The sequence below is a fragment of the Colletotrichum jinshuiense genome, chromosome 6 (assembly GCF_051148585.1).
Source record: "Colletotrichum jinshuiense chromosome 6, complete sequence".
NCBI lineage: Eukaryota > Fungi > Ascomycota > Sordariomycetes > Glomerellales > Glomerellaceae > Colletotrichum > Colletotrichum jinshuiense.
Genome location: NC_139313.1, coordinates 784,421 through 802,061, shown reverse-complemented (window position 1 = coordinate 802,061; position 17,641 = coordinate 784,421). Strand labels below are relative to the sequence as shown.

Here is a 17,641-nt window from a genome sequence, read left to right as displayed (position 1 = left end):
GCACACACACACACACACACGGTAAGAGTGTAGTAGGTACAGATAGACACCTCTCCAGTAGCGTAATAGGGATTTGCCACGGATCTCACGGATCACGGACCGCGGGTCACGGATCACGAAATCGATCAGAACAATGTCGTCATTGCTTATCCTGTCTAAAATCCTTTGCCCACACCATGCCGCGGTGATACATACTCCAGGGATATCAGTGTGCGTTTGTCAAAACCAAGCCCGTACTCCGGCCCCTCGGCGCTGCGCGCCCGCCGCGCCCACACCGGCGGCGCGTCTCTGGACCCCCCCTTTCCATCACTTACAGTAATGTTCCGTATTACCCATATGCTCTCGATGTCACAATATTCCGGTCTCTCCGTCATGCGCCCTCTTTCGCTCCTTTCTCTCACTCCTAGTTCTCAGAGGCAGACACCAGGGTCGGGATGTCGTCGACGCTGTAGCGCCCCTCGAGGATGCCGTGGACGGCGGTGAAGAGCGGGTAGTTCTTCTCGAGGCCCCTCGCCTTGAGGAAGCTGTTGACCTCCTGGGCGGTGCTGGTGCCCTGCAGCAGCTGGCCGTTGAGCTCGCGCTTCTCGACCTCGGCGACGCTGAGGCCCTCGGCGACGGCCATGCGGGCGCACTTGAAGTTGCGGCCGCCGCTGCACGAGGTGATGAGGTCGGCGACGCCGGCCGACTCCTCGGTGAAGGTGCCGGTGTGGACGGTCTCGCCGAAGAACTCCTTGCCGAAGTTGACCATCTCGAGCAGGCCGACGCGCATGATGGCGGCCTTTGCGTTGTCGCCCCAGCCGCGGCCGTCGACGAAGCCGGCGGCCAGCGCGACGATGTTCTTGAGGGCGCCGCCCAGGGAGACGCCGGCGACGTCCGAGACCATGCGCACGTGGAAGTAGGGGCGGTGGAAGAGGTGCTTGAAGACCTGGTGGTCGAGGGGCGGGTACTCGGCGGGGACGGGGGTGAGCTTCGTCTTGGAGGCGCGGCCGCGGGCGTCCTTGTGCTGCATGTCGACGGGGGTCAGGGGGGCGACGGCGCCGTTGGCGGCGGCGGGGTTCGGGGAGGTGGCGCGCGGGGTCGGGGCGCGGGAGTTGTCCATGGGCGGGGGGTCGTAGGCGACGGTGGTCTCGGACCACTTCTCGGCGGCGATCTCGGAGGCGATGTTGGCGCCGGACAGGGCGCCGCAGTAGATGCCCAGGCCGTCGCCGATCCACTCGGAGAAGAGGGAGACGCCGTCGTCGGAGACGTTGACGCCCTTGATGCACGAGATGCCGCGCGCAAAGGGGACGATGTGGCCGTTGAGCTGCTTGCAGACGTTGCCGATGAACTGGTGGGGGAGATTGAAGATGAGGATGGTGGAGTCGCGGACGGCGTCCTGGAGCGAGGGGTTGGCGATGATGTTGTGCGGGAGGCGGACGCCCGGGAGGTACTTTGTGTTCTCGTGGTGCTTGTTGATGACGCCCGTGAGCTTCTGGGGCGCGTCGCCGACGGCGGCGTCGTAGTAGGGCGACGTCTCGTCGAGGACGACGTCCTCCTCGTACACCCACATGTGCACGTCCTGCTCGAAGAGGTCGGGGAAGGCTTTTGTGTTCTCGGCCACGATCTTGGAGATGGTCGAGCCCCTGGGGTGGAACGGTTAGCGGGCGACGGTCTCGAGAGGATGTTTTTGTCTTGTAGAGCTCCATTTTTCTCGTTTTTTCTTCTTTTTCTTCTTTTTCTTCTTCATGTTTCTTGTTTTTGTTCCTCTTCTTCATCATTCTTCTTCTTCATCTCCTCCTCCTCCAGACATCCTAGGGTTGGCTGCTGCTTACCAGTTACCGGAGCCCACCACCGTCACCTTGTGTTTCTTCTCGGCGCCGAGGAAAGCCATTGTGGATGATGGAGAGTGGAATCTTCGTATAGGAAAGCTGCTTCTGGCGATTGAGACAACAGGACGCAGTCTGAAGAGCATGAGGTAGGCACACAGCGGAGAAGTAGTAAGGGAAAAGAAAAAAAGAAAGAGAGAGAGGGCGTAGAAAGAGGGGGTGTGCGAGAAGTATATCTATTATGTACAAGCTAAGGTACCTGGCCAAGGGGAGGGTCCAAAAGGTATCGGGTCCCTCTTCAGGGTGCGTCGTGCGTGTGCGTGGTGTGTGTGGTGTGTGTGTGTGTGTGTGTCTCGGTCACGACAGCAGCAGCACCTGGCAGAAAAAAAAAGGAACAAGAGACAACGACGGCGGTTGTCCGCGTGTTGGTGCATGTGGTGGTTTTTTGCCCCTCTATCTCACCCTCGGAAACCCACCGCGCGCACCCCTCCCCCCTCCCCCCCGGTGTCATCCCAGCTCGCGAGGGAAAGCTGCCAATGGCCCAGCAAGCAGCTCGACCAGGTTGCCGGGGTCCGGTCCTGGCCAGCGGCAGTGTTGAGGGCCAGCATGACGCACGTCCAAGCCGGCAGGGTCGCGGCAGAGGCCCTGACCGCCTGTCGCATCGGGCATAGTCGCTCAACGAAATGCCAGGGGGTTGAGGCCGAGTCGGGCCCTTTATCTTTATTTTATTTCCCCCCCTTACCGTGATACCGGCCTCTCTTGCCAGTGTGCGGCGCTGGAGCTGGAGCTGGCGCTGGAGCTAGGAGCCATGTGGCGGCGGGAAAGGCACTAAGGTTTTCCTGATCCCCGGGGGAGCCTCGGCCGGACTCTCCGCCTCCCCCGGGACTGGCCGAGGCAGAGGTCGGACGTTGGACGTTATTGCAAGTTGCTCGTGAGCTTGTGCTAGAGCTTCTGCTCCTCTTTTTCTCCCCCCTCCCGCTTCCTCCATCCGACCCCATCTCAGCAATTGTCTCCTCCCCCCCAATGGATCTCTTGGCTTGTCACAGGACAGAAAGAAAAAAAAGCCAACAAACTGCGGCCTTACCCACCGCCTTATCAACCGTCTCCCCCCCGCCCAAATATCCAATGTTCGTGTCCGAAAAGTGGCTCCCGGGTGGGAACCGCCGAAATAGTGTAGACGACCCAAGATTAGACGCAATGCAATCCTTCCTACGCCCAATCCCCTGGCAGCAGATGGGGAATCACATGCCAAAGCTCTCGCACATGTTTCTTCACCCGTCTCCTGGGGGGAGGGAGGGGGGGTGGCCGGCCCACGATGGCGATCGTCGCATGGGTTTGAGGGAGCGTTGCTTTTTGGGGGGGTTTGGTTTCCTCAATTGGCCAAACAGGCACAACGTATCGTAACGGATGCAACGGGGGGGCTTGCGGCTTTTGCGAGCCGCGGCCGCGGCTGACTGCCCCCCCGTCCCCCCCAAAGACGTCAGACCGGCGTCGCCATCCCGAAGGGCTAAACTCAATTGCATTCCTCCCGTGCGAACATCTGATGTCGCCTTACCTCGAAGTGGCATGGCACGGCCGCGGTTGTCTCTTGCAGGACGATCGGCCCGTGGAACGATCCCGCGGCGCGGGGCGGGCGGGCGGCGCTTTCACGTGCACCTCGTCCCCCCCCCATCAGATGGCCTTGTTTCTCTTGACAATCGCATTGTTCGATCCCGGGGGCCGTCCATAAAGACCGTTGCTGCACCTCTCTCCCGGTACGTGGGGGACAAAATCGTATCTGCCCACTCCCGGCTGTTACTGACTCGGATCCGGCTGTCTTATTCCCGCCGGAAGCGCAGGCTACAAACCGGCGATGCTTGCACCCTATCTGCCTGGTCATTGAGCCAACCGCCAGAAAACCTCGTGCTCTTTTGGGGGAGGCCCGGCATGCCCGGGCCCCATTTCACCGCAGGTGGCATCCGTGTCGGCGAACCCGCGGTTGTGGTTCGATTAGTCACAGGCGCTGCGCGCAGCTTCAGATGGTGTGATGTTCAAGTCGCTAAGCGCGCTTGGATGCAAGGGTATCAGAGGTCTCCTGAGTCGCATACGTATACATCATACGGGACGCAACCAGCGCACGATTTTTCTTTCGCGTGATGTTGGCAAGCCTCCCGTCTCAGCACCGGGACTTGTCGGGTTGTCGCGAATGGACGAGCTGTGTAAAGTTCGTGGCCTCCAAGCGCCATTGGGTGAACATTGGTGGAGATATAGAGATATGGAGGAGGCAAGCCGATTTTCTGCTCACCATTCCCCCTCTCTGACTCGCACAGGACATGACATATCCTGGAAGATGATCTAGAAGCGGGTAGTTCATGACTGACGGAAGGCATACGCAGAACATCTAGAGCATCCCTTGTCCCGGACCAGCGCCGACCTCTTCCGTTCCGGGCAGCGGGTGAGTAAGGTGGACGTGCCGTCTAGGTATGAAGTGGTCTGCTGAATACTCCCGCCTTCTTTTCTTGGCACGGTGAACGCAGACATGGACGGAATCTCGCCCATGATTCAGACCCTGGATGTCTATCGCCGGGAGACCGACTCAGAGCTTGTTTTGGCCGAGGGAGTTTACTGCCAGCTTGGTTCCCTGATGGGCCAGGCCTTAATTTGCAGGTGGAAGATACCATCTAGACAAGATTCTCAGTCTGGCCGATTATTCACCCGCTTCACACAAGAGCTGCAATGCAGGACGGGCTGTAGGCTATGACCACCCCCCATATTACCGTGAGTACGATGCATGAGATGAGCTCGACGTTTTGGAAACAGTCACTTGTGGCACGGCGACACGATAATAATATGGCTATATTCATCTGGGTTTATGGACTGAGACATTTGCTGAGCGTCGTGCTGTGCTAAACTATTTTCTGGATTCCTCTGTCGAGCAAGCAGAAAGTGTGAGATTCGCAGTTTCGAGCATGCGCGAGAGAGAGAGAATCCGGCATACTCCTCAATGTCTCAAGGTTCTCCTGCGAGCGCGAGCGCGTGAATTTTGCGGACAGTTATCCACAAACAGCTTGTTGGAACGGGGCATGGAACTACTGCCGACGACAACTTGATATTCACTGGCCCCGATGGTCGCAGAAGGAACGAGGTCGACGTAACATCGATTATCAACACTAGGCGGCGTTTATAATCTACAATCAAGGATAGCTCCTTTGTCTTAGATATAGGCTCGGGGCCCTTGGTTACCAACGCTGAGCGGTTTCCTCCTCCTCATGCACGGCTGACATGTAGGCATTCTTAAATCCGGGTTCCGGTCCGTTCGGGTTGCCCCGAGCGAGCCGTTCGGCCATTCAAGCGTCGATCTGCACGTACGCCGACCTTGAGAATTTCAACGGGCATGACCAAGAACCCGCCCATCCGGGGGTGAGCCTTGCGGCCCCCTCGCCGGGGAGTCTGCTTTATCTTTGGAAATCACCCCAAGATCCCGAGCCTTTGAGACTCTGGCGCCGTTCTGACACGTGGGAAGGGCATGATCCTAGCCCAACTGGAGGGGGGGGGGCGCCGGGGAACGGGGGCCCCTGAACTCTAAATCCCGGGGTGGGATGGCAATTCCAACGTGTAATGTCATTGGCGGGGCGGAGCTGTGCCTCGGTTTCGCTTTCCACCGCGGCGCGTACACGCAACCTGCGTTCGTCGCCCCAGGCAAGGCGATAGCTTCATACAAACACCCAGGATTGACCCCCTTTCCACGCGGGAGAAGGGGGGTTAAACGAGCATGGTCTACGTGTTTAAATAGGGGACCGCCCATGGTCCCCACAGGCGAAACACAGCTGTTGCCGCTGCATTCTTCTCAAGAGACACGGAGCGAAAGAAAGGAACCAAATCGACAACACTCAGCAATCATGGCATCAGACACCCTCCCGGTCCTCGTCGTCATCGGCGGCGGCGGGATAGGCCTCGCGACGGCCCACCGGCTCGGGGCGGGCCGCCACATCCTCCTCGCCAGCCGCTCGGCCCCGACCCTGTCAGCGGGTGCCGAGTCGCTCGAGGGCGCGGGGCACACGGTCACGACGCGGCAGGTCGACGTCTCGTCCTACGACTCGGTCGCTGGGCTGGCCAGGGCCGCCGCCGGGCTCGGCGGCGCCATCGAGGCCGTGGTCCTGACGTCCGCCGTCAGCCCGACGACGGCGTCGGCGGAGGCGGTCCTGGCGGTGGACCTGCTCGGGACGGCCAACGTGATCGAGGCGTTCGCGGCCGAGGTCGAGATGCCGCCCGGCTCGTCGGTGGTCTGCATCGGCAGCATGGCCGTGTACATGGTCCCGCCCTTTTCCGAGTCGCTGGAGGCGCACCTGGCCACGGCGCCGCTCTCGTCGCTCCTCTCGAGCGGGGAGCTGCGCGACCTCGTCGGCGGGGCGGGCGGGATGGCGTACTGCGTCGCGAAGAAGGCGAACGCGCTCCGCGTCGAGGCCGCGGCGGCGTCGGAGAGGTTCGCGGGGAGGGGCGTGAGGGTGAACTGCGTCAGCCCCGGCCCGACGCAGTCGAACATGCTGGAGAAGGAGATGGAGGGGGCGTCTGGGGACGGCGTGAGGGCCATGTTGAAGGCGAACCCGATGAAGAGGGCGGCGACGGCGGAAGAGGTTGCCCAGGCGGTCGCGTTCGTCGTTGAGTGCGGGTATGTCAACGGGGTCAATCTTCTCATTGACGGGGGATGGGTTGCTGCCAGGAAATGGGGCGCAAAGGTTAATGGCGGGAAGGCTGCGGATGGGAATTAGAACGCCCGAATGGCCTGGGATGTGTATGTCGTTTGGGTCTACTTGAACACGTAGGAACTGGTCCCTGACGAGGAACGGGATCGGGCATCTCACTGGTCTTTTGTGACGAGCTGAAAGGGGCTTGTATATGTAAATGCCAAATCAGTCTTGCACATTCCTATCTACTTGCACTTGAAGCAGACATGAACATAGGCGTCTGTATCTACATGAACAAGCATTGGCCGTGCTGACTTGATGCTTTCCCAAGGCAGTAAGATTCGGACCATTCCGATGCCGAGGGAATTTACCAAGTTGATGGTTTAGGGTTGTGCAGACGATGTTCTCCTGTAATTCTTTGCCGTTGCTTCCGAAGAACTTTTTGATCCCAAGATGAAAATGGCAGGCAACACACCGGAAATTTAGAACCAACATACTTTGGTTCGAGACGAGACGCGGGTTGATCAAGTCAATAATGACCTCATGTGGACATCGCCAGCTGATGAGGTTTGCAGAAGTGGAGTTGAGGCATATGCATGTAAGTCCAAATGCCTAGTCTCGAATGCGCCTCCAGGTGTATGTGCATGCGCATCCTTGACCATCGCTTTTCAGCCAAAGCAACCCGGCATATGTCGACTTGTGTGTTTGGGGTGTAAGCGGGCATGGCGTGGGCTGCTGAAGGTATCGGGGCCTCTCGACTGTTCTGCCAAAAGACAAGGACATGAATAGTATGAGCCTTCAAACCCGAAAACCCCAAAAGTGGTTGTGCATCCATAGTTCTCTGATGATGGCATGGCTGGAGGCTCCCGCCCGGGTCTCGAAAGTCTCATCACAGATAAAAGATTTGGCCGCGATTCTCACCACCATCTTCGACATCACGACCTAAAGATCCTGGCCACACCCCCCTGTACAAATACAATGACTTGCAGATCAGCAGGTTTCACACGAGGTTCTATCGGATCCGACTGTCGAAGTTTTTTGGACCCAGGGAGTTGATCTATCGACTGCCTGCCGAGCAGGTGATCTTACCACCAGGTGCGATTCGTCTCATGCTTCCCATGTCAAGACCTAGGACGGCATGAGCCCCTCGTAGCTCTCTACTGTTTCTCTCAAATTTTGACGGTTATATGATACTGTAGTATTGTATTCAAAATCTACTGTTTTCACGGTTCCCCCTATGTTCAACAATCGTGGAAACATGGCTTGATCGTGACAATAGACCGGGGACGACGATGCGGGTCTGAAATGGGCGTTTTCCGACGGGGAGGTGGGAAACCACAAGACGGCAGATATATCCCGTCAAGAGGCTCCATGCAATCTTACGAAGCCGCATCGGGAAGAGCAGTTTCCCGGGAACAGGGGGCCCGATAGCCCCCGTCGCCGGCAGGGAGATGAGCCAGCGCTAGGAGCCGCCTGCACAACATACGTCATACCAGAACGAGTAGACATGCATGTCAGCTAGGGGAGGGAGAAAAAAAAAAGGCGCTGTCGGCTCCGTGATGTCGTGGGCCATACAGTTAGTGGAAGATCGTGATCTTGTCGGAAGCCTAGAAGCAAAGCTGCACCCTTCGCTACCATGTTGTGGCGTGGAGTGCTCTGGCAGATGAGAGCAATGGGACTCTGGTGCCCGTCGCAGCGGGTGATATTCAGGCACGGAAAGTCAATTGACACGAGGGAGCTCAGGTACACCGCTGATCAAGTTGGTTCACAAAGGAAGCAGGGAACGGGACGAGATATGACGGGAAACTGAGCGGGGAAAGGAGAGAAACGCCCGCGGGAGGTGGTGGGGGGGTGGCCTGTCGCCGTGTTTGTGTGTGAGTGTGTGCGAGTGTTGTGTGGTGCGACCTGGATGGAGTTGGAGCTGGAGTTTGGCGTCTTACCGGAAAGAGCAGGCAAGCCACAAGCAAGGCAAGCAAGCAGCAATGCAGGAGCAAAAACTGACTAGGAAGGCGTTGTAGGAGGATGAGAGGGGGCCTGGCGCGCCGCGTCTGTGCAGCAAGGCGAGCGCTAGACTGATGCGGGACGAGCTTTGTGACGTCACTATGCGGCCAGGATGGGAGCTGTCTGGTTCTAGCTTTTTTTCTTCTTTTTTTGTCGTCTCCAAGCTTCATCCCCCCCGGTATTGGGGAAAAAAAAAAAAAAAAAAAAAAGGAGCCACTGGCCGCCAATTCTCTCCCTTCGTATCACAGACACATATGGCAGAGTTGGACCGGAGCTTTTTGGCTTTTTACCTGCCAGCTGTGCAGGTGTCGAGTCAGGTTTGCGTGTTGACGGATTCCTCGGGCCAACAAGTCTCAGTGTCGGCAGTAGAGGCTGCGTTAGCAAGACTCGATTCCAGAGCCATCGCGATATCAGCATCATCATCACCACCATCGACCCAGAGATGAGACAGGGCCAAGGGAAGGCGGGCTGGCTGCCAGACCCGGCCGCAAGCCATTGGAAGACCGGTCTCAATAATGCCGTCACAGACATGGATGGATATCTGCAACGGCATGGCGCCCGTGGCCGCTCTCTCTCTCTCTCTCTCTCCATCTTTATCTCCTTTTTCGTGTCTCTCCATCTCTTTCTGTATATGGGTCTCTCCCTCTCTCCTGGTCGTGTTGGCTCCTCAAGTCTGCGTCTGAATCTCCGTCCCCGGCGTGCAACATATGAACCCCGGTCGATATGGAACACGGGCGCACTGATGGCCAGTGGTGGTGCCGTCTGCATCGCGATGCGTTGACATGAGAGCGGGAATTCCAGTGTCGACGAAGGTCTGGATGCTCCGGGATCGTGATGGCGGCCCACGCAGGCCCAGGCGCTAGCGCCAAAGCTCGCTAGGGCACCCCACCGCTCTGTGCTGTCCCCGCCGAAGCTATCCGTTCCGGGCGCCGCCAAACATTCCCATGTTGCCTCTGGCCACCGGTTTGGCAGCTTGACACCTCGCGTCATGTACCCCTCCGCAAGTCTAATGTGTGGAGGTACTTGCCCCGCAGCTCCCGTGTTCTGAGTTTCCTCTGATGGAGACTTGGGAGCAGTGTAACGCAGCAAATGCACGCACTCTCACTCTTCTCACTGTCTTTCTCTCTCTCCCATTATCTCACTCACTCACTTACTCACCCTCTCATCCACTATGTACATGGTGTAGCAGCAGTGCAGCGGTGGATGTTCGCGCTATTCTTATCGGTACCGGTGCCGGTGCCGGTGCCCCCTCGTCACACCACATCCATCCAGCTCGTTGCGTTTCTCATGCCACGAGCTCTTGCAGCTAGCGTTCGTTACCAAGGCGGGTAGTTTGCTGCTGCTGCAAGGAAGGCCCGTCGAGTAGTGTGGTGCATTCGTACCGCACCTCGAGACTCGACATGGGATGGGGCTGAGGCAGCTAGCTAGGTAGGTAGCTAGCTACGCACGCTACTTGGGCCTTTTCCCTTTCCTCGCAGGGCTGCTATGACGGGAGGAAAGCGAGGTGCCGCCGCAGAGGAGCGCTAGCACAGAGCACACCGGCGCCAGGGTAACCTCGTACCTTGACCGAAGGAGCTTCCGCCGCCAATGCCTTGCTTTGATTCATTTGCATTGGTCTGATCTGGTCTGCATTGCTTTGTTTGCTGAGCTCGTCTCCCGTCCTTGTTCAATTCCCGAGACGAGCTATACTGCAACAGTCCAGTGATACCCCGCCACACCTTACCTGCTGTCTGTACCTTTGGTTGAGGTGCCTGCGCCGGTGGTGGCTTTCTCTGGTGCTTGCTAGCTGTTCCTCTCCGTCATATCGTCACCGTCCTCCATCGTATTTTATTTTCTTCCTCTCACACACTTCCTCTCGACTTCTCCTCCTCTTCTCCCGCTCTCTACATACATCTCTTCACCAGTCGCTATTGTATCTGCTCTGTCGCCCGCCCATCGCGCTTCTTTTTGCCACTTACTAAGTCCTCCTCGCTCGCTTCGCAGAGGCCCATTCTTTCGACCGGCATCGTCTCCGCATGAGCCAGTGCGCTCCCACCTCCACGCCCACCGCCAGACACCCACGCCGCCGATCTGTCCGCGGGGCACGAAAGCTGCCTCCTACACCCTACACAAATGATACCAAAAACCATGATATCCAACGAAGTATACCTGCTCCCCCTCAACGACGATGGCTCGCCCCAGGTCGCCGGCGAATACATCTACCTCGCCCCCAAGACCAATGACCCCGTAACAATCCGCTTCGCAATTGAGGGCACCTCGTCCGTCTGTCGCCATGGCAGTCTGTGGGTCAACATTCCGGAGCAGGGCGCCGAGTTTCACAGAGACCAGTTCCGCGAGTTCAAGTAAGCCCGTCCTCCCGCCTCCCCTCGCCTCAATTGGCGCCTCGTGTGGCTGATTCGCGACTCAGGTTGAAACCAGACTTTAATCGCACAATTGAGATCTCCATCCCCGTCTTCCAGGCCGGCGCATACGCCTTCTACACAACCTATGCCGAGCTGCCAGACCTCGCCGAGGGCCTGGACTCGAGCTCTCAGACCTCCACCACAAACAAGAAGACGCCCCTCTACTACATCGATGTCGCCCCCCGCCTCACTCTCGATGGCCGCCCGCTGCCATTGCCGGCCCTGTCCATCTTCTCCGTCATCAGCAAGTTCATGGGCAAGTACCCGGGCGACTGGGAGAAGCACCTGCGCGGGATCAGCGACCGCGGCTACAACATGATCCACTTCACCCCGCTGCAGGTCCGCGGCGCCTCCAATTCCCCCTACAGCTTGTACGACCAGTTGGGCTGGGACCCCGACTGCTTTCCCGACGGCGAGAAGGACGTGCAGGGCCTGGTCGAGAGCTTGGAGAAGCAGTACTCCCTGCTGAGCTTGACAGACATCGTCCTCAACCACACGGCACACAACAGCGCCTGGCTGCAGGACCACCCCGAGGCCGGATACAACCTCGTCACCGCGCCCTGGCTCGAGTCCGCCTGGCTCTTGGACTCGAAGCTGCTGGAGCTGAGCGACAACCTTGAGAAGCTTGGCCTCCCCACCGAGGTGAAGAGCGACGACGACCTGATCAAGATTATGGACGCCATCAAGAAGCATGTCATCGCCGAGATTCGCCTGTGGGAATACTACGCCATTGACGTCGAGCGCGATGCCAAGACGGCCTTGGAAGCTTGGGTCGCCGGTCGCACCACCCTTCCCGAAGACGCTGCTGGTGCGAGTGTCGCCGGACTCAAGGATGCCTCTCTGAAAGACCAGGCAGACTTTCTCATCAAGCACGGTCTGCAGGGCGCCGACCGCATGGGAGAAAGATTTAGAAGGAAGGTCGACCCCGAGGTGGCCTCCGGCCTTCTCTCTGCCATCCTTGGACGCTACGAGGGCGACTCGTCCAGGCAAGACGCCGCAAAGTCGAAGCTCAAGTCCATCTTCGATGAAATCAACCTGCCATTCTACAAGGAGTATGATACTGAGATCGGTGAGATCCTGCAGCAGCTGTTCAACCGCATCAAGTACTGCCGTTTGGAGGAGCATGGCCCGCGCATGGGCCCCATCAACAAGGAGTTCCCCCTCATTGAGTCATACTTCACCCGCTTGCCCAAGAACGAAATCACGGCCAAGAACAAGCCCGAGGAGAATGTTCTCGTCAACAACGGTTGGGTCTGGGGTGGCAACGCCTTGGTTGACAATGCTGGCCCCCAGTCCCGCGTCTATCTCCGACGTGAGGTCATCGTCTGGGGAGACTGTGTGAAGCTCCGCTACGGCAGCGGCCCATCCGACAGTCCATTCCTGTGGGATTTCATGACCAAATATGCCCGAATGCTGGCCAAGTATTTTGCCGGCTTCCGAATCGACAACTGCCACTCCACCCCGATCCACGTCGCCGAGCACGTCCTCGATGAGGCTCGCCGTGTGAGGCCTGACTTGTACGTTGTGGCGGAGCTGTTCACCGGCTCGGAGGAGATGGACTATGTTTTCGTAAAAAGACTAGGCCTGAGTGCGTTGATTCGCGAAGCCATGCAGGCGTGGAGCACCGGCGAGCTGAGTCGCCTGGTACACAAGCACGGCGGCCGGCCCATTGGCAGCTTCGAGGTTGACGAAATCTCAAAAGCCGACTCCAAATCCCCGATGAGCCCCATGAGCCCCTCTGTCGAAGCTGGCGACATGCTCAACGGGAACTCGTCCTCTAGAGAGATCGTCCGCACCATCAAGCCGGTGCCGGTCCAAGCTCTCTTCATGGACTGCACTCACGACAACGAGACCCCGGCTCAGAAGCGAGATGCCCGTGACACGCTTCCGAACGCGGCTCTGGTCAACATGTGTGCGAGCGCAACTGGCAGTGTCATGGGCTACGACGAGATCTACCCCAAGCTTGTCGACCTCGTCAACGAGACCCGGCTGTACACCTCGGAATCATCCTCCAAGCCGGTCAAGGTTGGCGGCGGCAGGAATGGCATCGGCGGCATCAAGAGACTCTTGAACCAGATCCACACCCTCATGGGCAAGGATGGATACGACGAGACGCATATCCACCACGAAGACCAGTACATCACCGTGCACAGGGTTCACCCCGAGTCGAGGAAGGGCTACTTCCTGATCGCCCATACCGCCTACCCTGGCTATGGAAACGGCAACGGTGCTTTCAACGCTGTTCACCTCGGAGGAACAAAGGCCCGGCACTTGGGAAGCTGGATGCTCGAGGTGGACGCGAGCGACGAGGCCAAGAAGGAAGTCTTGGATGACAAGAAGTTTTTGCGGGGTCTTCCCAGCCGCGTCGTCGACGTCCCGGGCGTTCGTCTCGAGGTCAAGGGCGACGAAACCATCATCACCGTCCGCGACAAGTTCCCTCCCGGCAGCATCGCTCTCTTCGAGACATGGATCCCCGCCGCCGAGCATTCGTCAGGTCTCGACAACTACGTCACTTCGGGTGCCAGGTCCGCAGTGGAGGATCTCAACCTTGTTGACCTCAACTTTCTGCTGTACCGGTGCGAGGCCGAGGAACGAGACGGAAGCGGTGGCAAGGATGGCTGCTACGAAATCCCTGGCCACGGCAAGCTTGTCTATGCCGGTCTGCAGGGCTGGTGGAGTCTTCTGAAGGACATCATCAGGGACAACAACCTTGCCCATCCTCTATGCCAGAACCTTCGTGACGGCCAGTGGGCTCTGGACTACATTGTCGGACGTTTGGAGCGAATGAGCAAGACGCCAGAGTTCGAGCGCCTCGAGAAGCCCGCCGTTTGGCTGAAGGAGCGCTTCGACGCCATCCGCAAGATTCCCAGCTTCTTGCTACCGAGATACTTCGGCCTCGTCTTGCGCACGCTGTACAACGCTGCGTGGGATCGCGGCCTCGCCCTCATGAACGACAACGTCCGGGAGGGTCAGTGGTTCCTCCAAAGCCTCGCAATGGTCAGTGTGCAGGAGACCGGCTTCGTCAAGTCTGGCTCGTTATGGCCGAAGACGCTTGTGCCATCGCTGGCCGCCGGACTGCCGCATTTCGCCGTGGAATGGGCGAGATGCTGGGGACGTGACGTCTTCATCTCTCTCCGTGGTCTCTACCTCGGCACCGGCCGCTTCGACGAGGCGAAAGAGCACATTCTGGCCTTTGCGAGCGTGTTGAAGCACGGCATGATTCCCAACCTGCTCAGCAGCGGAGCGTTGCCTCGATACAACTCTCGCGACTCCATCTGGTTCTTCCTCCAGTGTATCCAGGACTACACCAAGTTCGCCCCCAACGGACTGGACTTGCTCAAGGAAAAGGTCAAGAGGCGATTCTTGCCCTACGATGACACCTGGTTTGACGTCGACGATTCTCGGGCCTACTCCCAGGAGAGCACGGTCGAGGACATCATCCAGGAAGCGCTACAGAGACACGCCTCCGGCATGTCCTTCCGCGAGGCCAATGCCGGCCCTTCGATCGACTCCCAGATGAGCGACGAGGGCTTCAACATCTCAATCAAGGTTGATTGGGACACCGGCATCATCTTCGGCGGCAACCAGCACAACTGCGGAACGTGGATGGACAAGATGGGCGAGAGCGAACGCGCCGGCTCCAAGGGCGTTCCCGGCACACCCCGCGATGGCGCCGCCATCGAGATCACCGGCCTCCTCTACAGCACTCTCAAGTGGGTAGCCTCGCTCAACTCGGACGGCAAGTACCAGTACTCGTCTGTGAAGAAGGCCGATGACTCGTCCATACCGCTCAAGGACTGGGCCGAGCTCGTCCGTGCCAACTTTGAGCGCTGCTACTACGTTCCCCTGTCCCCCGAGGAGGACTCGAAATACGACGTCAACACCAAGATTGTCAACCGACGAGGCATCTACAAGGATTTGTACAAGTCCGGCAAGGAGTACGAGGACTACCAGCTTCGTGCCAACTTCCCCATCGCCATGTGCGCCGCGCCGGAGCTCTTTGATCCCGCGCATGCGCTGCACGCTCTGCTGGTGGCCGACAAGGTCATCCGCGGCCCGACAGGCATGGCAACGCTCGACCCCGCGGACCTGAACTACAGGCCTTACTACCGCAACAGCGAGGACAGCGAGGACTTCGCCACCAGCAAGGGACGCAACTACCACCAGGGCCCGGAATGGCTGTGGCCGACGGGATTCTTCCTCCGCGCCCTGCTCAAGTTCGACCTGGCGAGGAGGGACTCGGAGGCTGGACGCACGGAAGCCTTCCAGCAGGTCACACGAAGACTCATGGGCTGCAAACAAATGATTCGGGAGAGCGTGTGGGCAGGACTAGCGGAGCTAACACAGAAGAACGGCGAGGATTGCCCCGACTCGGTAAGTTTGCCCAGAGGTCCGACTTGATGATCAAAGCCGCTAACGAATAAACAGTGTCCCACGCAGGCATGGTCTGCCGGGTGCCTTATCGACTTGTATATGGATGCTGCCGAGGAACAGAGCGATAAGGCCAAGATCGCCCTACCTGTAAGGTCCAAGTAAAAAGTGATTCATTATGAAAACTAATAGCTCCCACTGGGCTTCGTATTCAAGATGGTGAGGCGGTTTGAAAGTATCAAAAAGGACGATGCGGCCAAAAAGGCCTGGGTCGGGCGGAAAGCTGTTTGAACTTGGTCGAGCATTGGATTGGAACACGCCGCGGGTTGCTCGGTATATAGATAGGATGCATTAATATCCCAACATGGTTTCTTTTATACCTGAGATGCCAAGTCAGACCCATTTCGTTGCGCTGTTACCTGAAGAACTGGTCCTAATCTGTTGACTGGCCAGGGCAACTCGGCACCTTTGGCCATCTCACATTACAATAAGCCGCTGGACAAGGATTTCATGGAACGAGGGCGCCGTCAGGAGCCTCCAAGAGCATCTTCAGCAGTGCTTGGTGAGGGGGGGTTCGGAACATGTTTGAATGGCTCGTCGAGTCGGAAGCACCTCTTTACGTCACGGCCTTTGCGAATGATTTCCGTATCGGTTATGGAAAGGCAGAGACACACAGACTCATACATCGACCAGGCCTGGCTGGGGCCGGGGAAACCCGCCTCGATCGAGGTGATTGACCAAGCCGCCGGGGTTGACGGCCCCTTTCTGGAAACCCGGCCCCGTCTGTGATCATGTCGCCCAGGAGCAGCGCTTTGCCGCGTTTCGAGCTCCCTGTCCTTCGTTCCAGCGGTCCGGCCCGAGGGGGCTCGGTGCCGGCCCTCTCTTTCATGGCCGGGCTGGACGAGAAGGCACACCGGGTTAGCTGTACGCTTGAACGAGCGGGCTGGCCGCAACCCGAGGGATCTCAGCCATGCGCGTCTCCGGCCGAAAAGGAGAAAGACGTCCTTTTGTCGACATGTGCCCGCAACACTCTCGGCTGCCGCGAGGCTTGACCGGCACCCACGGCCCTCCGCCCCGACCGCACCGCTCCGCACCGCAACACGATGAGCTCCACGACGAGAAGGCCTGCGGCCGGGTTCCCGAACCGGGTCTTTGGTCTGATACGCCGAGGATGAGGGGCATTCCACCTCCGGTCTTGGTCAAGGGTGTGGAAGTCGGGGTGGCGCATGCTGTTCACTGTGCCTGGTACGCGAAAAAGCCCCGATCGGATCGGATCGTCGGCCAATTTACCAACATTCTTCAGACTTTGTTGTTTTCGAACAAGGCATAGTAGCCCCGAGTATAGATGGTAGTTCATGTTGCTAATTACAATGAAAAGAGGTGCTGAGTATTTATATATATATATATATATATATAAAACAGACAAAGGCTTACCTGCCAGCCCGGGCGTTGTCCGGTCCCAGCCCGTCCAATCGTCTCCCATTTACCTACCTACTGCCCCTTCTTGTGGGTTGCATTGCGTGTTGCCGGCGCCAAGGGGACCACGAGGAATGGATTCGCAATGATCTCCCCAAGCAGCCGATGCTCATACCCCCCTCCACCGTCCATGTGACCCTCTCCCTACAGCGGGCGAGCTAAACAGACCCAAGAAAGAAGACAATCACGGGGGCGAGGTGATGTGGCAGGGCCTCGAAGCCAAGCCCGAGACGACGCCCCCCTGGGTCCCCAATCCCTCGCTGTCACCATGGTTCGTCTGGCAACAGAAGCCAATGAGATGAGATGGGAGGAGGCCTTTACGTCCTCTGTCGCGTTTTGGTTGCGACGCTGCAGCTGCCAATGGCACATACATGCCATGGCCGCGCATGGCAGGTTGTTTGATCGACCCGCTCCGACAGGTGCGACGGCTGTGTGGGGGGTGGAGGGAGGGTGCCATTGAGCAGGAGAAAAGAAAGAAATTCTCCGACGCGCATGGGAAACAATGCTGCCGTCGAGACGGTCACAGAGCCAAAACAAAGAAACACAATGCCCATGGAAGAGAACAAAAAAATGGAGTTTCGGTGAGTAGACAAATGTTTATATTTATTATCATTTTCGATTGCAGAGCCGGCCGCGAGTTACCCCCAACCCCAGTGTTTCCAACAATACATACTCGCAAGGGGGGGACCCGGGGCCGCGCTTCTGTTGTGTGCGGGTTCGAAATCCGCCGTCTTCTCAATCAACCTCATGGACCCCAACGGCCATGCTTTACAACCCGCTTTTTGATTGTGCTGTGCGAGAACTATGACCGCCAATGCATGTTCTCCAAAGACAGAACCCACCCCCAAAGCTCCCAGCCCGTACGCCAATAAATGAGATAAAAGGAAATAAAAAAAAGGAGCACAAGTCTTGCCAAAGAAGA

The 17,641-nt window shown here is 58.2% G+C and overlaps 3 protein-coding genes across 3 annotated transcripts; 2 read left to right on the top strand and 1 right to left on the bottom strand.

Annotated features, from left to right (window-relative positions):
- Window positions 1-403: 403 nt before the first annotated feature.
- Window positions 404-1,951, bottom strand: EsH8_VI_000188 (NAD-dependent glycerol-3-phosphate dehydrogenase N-terminus-domain-containing protein; the record flags this gene model as incomplete). Its single annotated transcript, XM_083271441.1, has 2 exons — window positions 404-1,622; window positions 1,812-1,951. 2 exons carry the CDS (start codon window positions 1,949-1,951, stop codon window positions 404-406), a joined length of 1,359 nt encoding a protein of 452 aa, XP_083126615.1.
- A 3,732-nt stretch (window positions 1,952-5,683) lies between these two features.
- EsH8_VI_000187 (uncharacterized protein) lies at window positions 5,684-6,553 on the top strand (the record flags this gene model as incomplete). Its single annotated transcript, XM_083271440.1, has 1 exon — window positions 5,684-6,553. The coding sequence occupies one exon, from the start codon at window positions 5,684-5,686 to the stop codon at window positions 6,551-6,553; it is 870 nt and encodes a 289-aa protein (XP_083126614.1).
- Window positions 6,554-10,597: 4,044 nt separating this feature from the next.
- Window positions 10,598-15,408, top strand: EsH8_VI_000186 (bifunctional 4-alpha-glucanotransferase/amylo-alpha-1,6-glucosidase; the record flags this gene model as incomplete). Its single annotated transcript, XM_083271439.1, has 3 exons — window positions 10,598-10,812; window positions 10,878-15,246; window positions 15,301-15,408. 3 exons carry the CDS (start codon window positions 10,598-10,600, stop codon window positions 15,406-15,408), a joined length of 4,692 nt encoding a protein of 1,563 aa, XP_083126613.1.
- Between the last annotated feature and the right edge of the window lie 2,233 nt (window positions 15,409-17,641).